The following is a 6823-nucleotide window of genomic DNA, read 5'->3' as shown; positions in this document are numbered from 1 at the left end:
GTTTTTTGCCATTGGACTGAGGATTAATTAGTGCATTCACTTTCTAATTCAATGCACTACAAATAATTTCAGTAACACTACTGTCCTATAATCACTCTAGTGACCTAACAGTCATAAGCTAAAGTAAATAGGGAACAATGTGTGAAATAAAGCTTGTATCTAAAATTACATCAAACAAGCACGCTGGTCTGGTGTAAATGCCAGTTTCGTTCAAAACGAAGAGACAACACACTTTTAAGAAAAGCAAACATTTACTTCAAATTGCAGTATAGGCTTTCCAATCACAGAAAAAGAAAAGAAAAACAGTGATCCAATAGCGGTCACATCCTGTGCAAAAAAAAAACCAAACAACTTGGGATACAAAAAACCTGTAGCACAAGGTACTTGAGCCGCTTACACATTGCAGGATAAAGTAAATAAATACAGTAGCTAGAATATGGCACTCTTGTGACAGACTCTAAACCCAGTGGAATGCCTCTGAAATATTGTTTTATCCTTGTATTAGTAGCAAAGTCCCACCACCGTAAAATAGTACAATGTTTTAAATAAAAACAAACTAAAATATTTATATCTAAGAGAAGGATTTTACACAGTTGTATCTTTTAAGTGCAGAAAATGGGACTTGGGCTTAGGTCTTGCTTTAAATTAACACACACCCCCTCCCCGCCCCCCAGTCCCAGTCAATTTCTAAAGTAAATTTATGTTTGAGGAAAAAATGTTACCAAAGTTGCATAATTTCATTTGTTACTCCCACAGCTGGAAGTTAAATTCTAAACAGTCTTGAAACATGAATGTTCATCATTAGCCAGTGAAACGAAGGGCTTGTCAAAAACCCTTGGGATTTATCCTCCAAATATTGTTTTGCTTTCTCCTACATCTTTAGACAGCAATCCCTAAGTTTGCAAACAAAAGAATGCAATATGCATCATACATCAAGAAAAGACGAAGTTGATGAAGAAGAACTTCCACGTTTCTGGATCTTTTCCTTGCTTCTTTCAAACTTCTTTATGATCTCAGTCACTATGCACACAGAGGAAGTGAGTCCCAGAAGAAACAGTAAATCTGGAAAGAGATAATTAGCTTTTTGAAATTTGCTATTTACGGGTAATAAGCCCCTGAGGGGCAGGCTTACAAAGAACAAGACAAGACTTTCAATATGTCTCTCAATCACTAGGTAAGTTAGGAGAAATTAAGCTAGAATCAATTTTTTTGCAGGACCAGAAGATTAACATGTTTAGTTTACGCACAAATTTTAAGTACAGGCATATTTCAAGCTTTAATAATCCTATTTTTATTAACACCTATGAAAACAAACAACAGTAAGCAATGTAAGTAATATTTTAAAATGTTAGCCTCATCAGAGATAACACTACAATGAAAAGACTTATGTAAAAACATGTATTGAATGACAATCACTTTTCTTGAACTCTAGAAAACTGCTTAAGTAATAAACCTAAGTGTTAATAAGGCCAACGACAATTAGGTATCTGTATACATGTCTATCTTACAACAATGCAGCTACTTATTTAATAAAGGATCAAGATTCCTAAATAAGGTGGTTATATTTGGAGAAAAAACTTGAGAAATAGCAAGGTTAACAATGCTTTAAAAACTTCAAAAAATTGTTTAATTTTTGCGTGCATCAAAATTTTTCTTAAAAGCCTAATACACATAAGCTCTAAGAAGTTTAACAACGCACTGATCAGCTTTGCACCATAGGCACTTCAAGAATGGTTGCCAAGGAATATTTTTTTTCCCAAGAAAAAAAAAGTTAGCAGGCTTTGTATTCCTGTTGCATGCAAACAGCCAGAAATTACTCTTACAGAACCATCAGCTAAAGCTTTTAAAATTAATCTTTAATATACAGTTTTGAAAGGGGAACTGTATTTACCTAAGATACTGAGGCTCTCTGTTTGGAAAACTTTCTGAAGTGGAGGGAAGTAAATGACCAGTAACTGCCCCATTATGGATCCAAGGACGGCATAGCAGAACATTTTGTTACTGCAAAGTCCAATCTCAAACACAGATTTTGCCTGTAAAATGAAACACACATTACATTGTACATATAATCTTAAGGACCTAGACAAGAAAATAATTCACAACTACAGTTTCTTTTCATCCAGACTTTAAGAAAAATGTTAAAAATTATTGTTGACCTTTAGATAATCCAGAACAAGTTCTTGAACTGGCTAATTGCATTTTCTCTCTGGTAAACAAATTACAAATCTTGTCTTCACAGTCAGCAACTTGTAGATTGTGCTCACATTTCTTAGTACAGTGCATTAGAAGGTGCCTTCTACACTAGGAGGAAGTGTTTTTGTTGACCGTGACAACTCACATCAGAAAATAGACTGCAAATTAGAGTAAATGTAGTAATGTATACTAACAATGCACTTTTCTCCAACTAGCACAAAATTTGAGACTGGCTTCCTTAAAATTATAGACAGAAAGAACAGTTTAAGAAATTTTCCTTGGAGCATGGGTTTAGGCTTACAAAATAAAAAGTCCTTTAAGAATTTTCAGATTCTGGCAAGGATGCTGAACTGATAGGATTTTAGGATAAAAACTGACCAAGTGTACACAGCAATAAAAAGGATCATAACATGTCAGCTTTTAATAAAAACTTCCTTGCTCCTGTCAGGACAGAAGCATTACTACCAGCTCAGCATCCCATAAACAAATTAAGGACACTAATACTTAATAATTTAAGAAATCCTACCTATTAAAAATGTGAAACTCTGAAGACTAATAGCAGAAGTGAGGTAAATCTGCAGGAAAACATTTGAAAGAAACACAGAAAGATCCTCTCTCAAAGAAAATTCTGTTTACTGTGTAAATACTGTGTAAATGGACAACACAAATCACTTACCTGAGATCTAGAACTCAAAGCATTGAACATATCAAAAAATACAAAACAGGTGAAAGTCATTGTTGTATCTCGAGGAGTTATTACATTGTCTCTTAACTGCCAACAAAAGAAAATTTAGTGGCTTTAGAATGCTTTAAACTCTCCACAACTAAACGAAGTTATTACTATAATTCAAGTTCTATTAGCTAATAAATGAAAGCAACTTGTTTGCCCCAAGCTAATTTAATACATCATACGGCAAAAATTACACACAACAATTTGTAATTGCAAGCTGTGATTAAATGAAGCCTCTTGACAAACATTTTCTGCAAGCACAGGGAATACCAGGAATTCTATAATCCACTACCAAAAGTTTAAATAACATTTTTCTCTACTGGGAAAAGAAAGTCAAATGGCTGTTTCATAATAGTCAGGCTAGAAGATTTGTATAATTACTTTGTATGGGCCAAGGTCTCCCAAGCAGATTTTGGACCTGGAAAAGCCTGTGTCAATATAGAGACTGCAGAATAAAACTTTATCCCTTATTTCAACAATTACTTCAAAAATCTTCCTCTCTAATCTGCTATGTAAATAGATTATTAAGTAAGCACAGATAAAACTTGTAATTAAGTTCATACAAATTCTGAATTCGAACTGCTGGTATAAAAAGGACTTATTTTAAATGAGTTTGTTACTGGTTTAAGTTTTGTACTTTCATCATACCTCTCTCCAGAAGACGAAGAGTGTTCCACACACGATAATTATTGATGAAACCAGTATTTTAACAATCAGGTTTTTGGTCAGAATGCTGTCCTTCAAATTTCTCGGAGGTTTCCGAATAACATCTTTATCCACAGGCTCCACCCCAAGACTTAAAATTAAAACATCATATTAGATTTTTATCATTGTGAAAGTAATTTGCTGCTTCTATCTTAAGGACTAGAATTTCTGAGTAGAAAGATTTTAATCTTCTCTCCACAGCCAAAGAATAATCTCATTCAAATAAGAACATTATCATCTCACTTTCAGACATCTGAGTTTCATGTATTAGGACAGGCAACATTCTAACACTGCAGTTAGAGAGCTCATAAATACAGGGTAAAATTGCCAGTTGTTCATTTTAAAGGAAGCTGCAATATTAGTTATGTTCCTCATTTCTGTAGCCATGATCAATATAGCTAAGGAATTTACTGCTAGTTCCTTTCCACCTCTCCCTCTCTCACCTCTCTGCAGTGAAGAGGGTCTAAGCAAGAACCCAGATGGATGCCAGAATCCTGCATGCAAGTTTCATAAGCATATCCCTGGATCTTTAGGTATCCATGCTGCCCCCATAATTTTAGTTAGATACTAAAGCAAGAAAAAAGGAATAAACATAGGACTACACTGCAAACACTGCAATTCAAATTAAAAATTTGCTGTTTAAGAAATATTTCACTGAAGTTTGACACTTTGCAGAGCTTCCCTTATGAGCAGCAATTTTCCCTGCTGAAATAAAAGGACTACAGACCTCTAGTGGAATTTAAAGTAATTCCTTACCTTTGAGCTGGAGGTCCATCCATAATAATATTGATCCATAAGATCTGCATGGCATTGAGAGGATTAGGAAAGTTCATTAATGTAGCCAATGAGATTAAAGTCAGTGCTGCTATACTCCTGTTGAAAGAATCCATTTTTATAACCGTCAGCATGGAACATTTCTGAAGATCCACTGAAAACTGCTTTGTAATCAACTCTCCAACTGTTTGAGAGTAGATACAGATTTTGACAGTGTGAATCGTGATTATGTAAGCCTAACTTTTAAGGTGAATGAATTTAGAATACAATCTTGACACAGTCCATACTCAAAACAGCGTTGTTTTGGCAATAAGAAGACAGCAAATTTGTGTCTAAAAACCTCCTGAACTTTAATGTAACGCTTCAGATTTATCACTCACCTTCAGCTAATTGAGCTTTCACTGGGGAACTGGGTCCTACACTTCTGTTGTGCCAGAAGCAGAAATTCTAAACATGGTTTGGAAAAACAAACTGCTTTTACTGTTTCAGTGTAAACACAGCCACCCTGTGCACCTATCACTAGTTTGACTAACCAGTCAAGGCAAGGCACTACCCAAGCTCCCTAAAAATACCTACAGCACCTCTCATTATTAGCAAGATGAGAAGGCATGGCAAAAGACAGAAAACAGATTAGCTGGTTGAAAGCTTAGCATTAGAAACCTCTCTAACAAGTATGGGCTAATTGCTTTCAGTGCAAGATTAAATGGTTTCGTAACCAACAAGAAGAAAGCAAGGCTTACAATTTCAAATTTAGCACTCTACTGACCTTTGATGCTCTTCCTGCAAAGTGGGGCAGGGAAAAAAAGGGTGACTCATTGATCAAAACCCAGAGGCTAATATTCCCAAGGCAAGCACACTTTCCTAGAATATCTATGCTTAGTTGTTTTTCAGCAGCAGATTTCTAGTCTTCTAGAATGCAGGACACTAGCCAAGACTGCAAGTATATGACACTGCTTACAATTTTAATGCAAGTTTTAAGAGGTTGGTGTTTTCTGGCTTGTGCTGGGGTTTTCTGGTGGGGATTTTTTAGCTTTTTGCTTTTTTATGTTTTTGTCTTTATTTGATTTGGGTTTGGGTTTTTTTGTTGTTTGTTTCAGTTTTTTGTTGGGTTTTTGTTTCTTTTAATTTCTGCAGCTTTATTTAACCATTCTCAAATGCCACGAAGGCTGCAAAAAAGTACACGAACAACATGGTGAAGAGAAAAACCACATTCCTGAATCTAGATTCAATAAGATAAACTCAGAAATTTTTTGAAAATACGGCTTAATGAACTCATCTTACATAACCATGGTACTGTTAGCAGAGGAATCTTTATATGGAAGAAAATGAAGTCAGCTTCAGAGAGCTAACTCATTTCACAAACCAGCCTATGGATTACAGAAAAACTAACTTCCCATCTCCCTGTTTTCCTCCATTTAATATACAAATTGTGGTTAAGGAGGGAATGACTACTAACTTCTCCTTTAAACGAAGACCCAAAGGTAGCTAAGCTGTTTCTCTCCACCCCCAAAGTTACTGACTTCACACTACGTAACAGGAACAACTGTGACAAAGTTAGAGGTCTCTTTATTGCACTATTTTCTCATTCTTTAAAAATTAAGCAAGCCACCAAATATAAGACACTGAAAATTCAGAAGCACAGCATATCAGTATCCTATGTGAAATTTACAGTGTTCACAGGAACTTATGCAGCATCTGCTTCATGATGCTGTGATTCACTCTCAACAGTTAGAACCTTCTGATATTGTCAATTTTTCAAACTTACGTGCTCAGCTGAAATCTAACAAAATTTTTAATGTTATTATAAATTCCTTTACCCTCTTCAATTGCAGACCTGCAATTAAAAACAAAGATTACATCACTAGACAAATGAGACTACTGCCAATAAAGCTTAAAAAAACCCCAGAAAGCTATTATTAATCAGCAAAACAAATATCAAGAAACAAATGGAGCTGAGGTACTTATAACTTTGGCAGTCACAGTTTTTCAACTTGACTAGGAGGATTAATCACAAGAGTTATTTGTTATGTGTTGCAACTTGTCTATCACATCATTGCAATTATAGCAGTGACAAACTGTTTTCTAAGTCTACTCTGCAACAAATAAAACTGATTTACTTTTTCCATTTCCCCAGTAGCCAAGAACAACAATTAATCAGCATTCCTTTTGTAACTTTTAAGTCAAGAATTTTGAAGGGTTTGGGGGAAGGATGTAAATCTATGGAAGCTCATACTTTTATTTCCCCTTAGCATTCACAGCTCCTTCACTCCTCTTGAGAATTCTCCTGATGAAGTGAGCAAAACTGGATAAGCATTACAGCAAAAGCCTCACCATGTCCAAATAAGTTCTTACCACTGATGTCCTTCCTATGTACTCTTCTGAGTACCTTAGAATTATTCCCTTCTCTTCTGTTTTTGCACA

The 6823-nt window shown here is 35.2% G+C and overlaps 1 protein-coding gene across 9 annotated transcripts in view; it reads right to left on the bottom strand.

Annotated features, from left to right (window-relative positions):
• Positions 1-232: 232 nt before the first annotated feature.
• The window catches only part of ATP2C1 (ATPase secretory pathway Ca2+ transporting 1), a 100902-nt gene continuing 94311 nt past the window's right edge, over positions 233-6823 (bottom strand). For 8 of the 9 annotated variants that reach the window (XM_051609170.1, XM_051609173.1, XM_051609171.1 and 5 more), the window contains 6 exons: positions 6168-6236; positions 4385-4501; positions 3572-3719; positions 2870-2965; positions 1892-2033; positions 233-1062 (listed from right to left, as the gene is read on the bottom strand). In XM_051609170.1, coding sequence (XP_051465130.1) covers positions 926-1062; positions 1892-2033; positions 2870-2965; positions 3572-3719; positions 4385-4501; positions 6168-6236 — 709 coding nt within the window. In that variant the 3' untranslated portion in view covers positions 233-925. The remainder of the gene's footprint in view (positions 1063-1891; positions 2034-2869; positions 2966-3571; positions 3720-4384; positions 4502-6167; positions 6237-6823) is intronic. The other variant, XM_051609174.1, reaches the window with a different exon arrangement.

This window comes from Apus apus, chromosome 2 (assembly GCF_020740795.1).
Source record: "Apus apus isolate bApuApu2 chromosome 2, bApuApu2.pri.cur, whole genome shotgun sequence".
Taxonomy (NCBI): Eukaryota; Metazoa; Chordata; class Aves; order Apodiformes; family Apodidae; genus Apus; species Apus apus.
The sequence above is the reverse complement of the archived record's forward strand: the minus strand, read 5'-3'. Positions and strand labels throughout refer to the sequence as shown.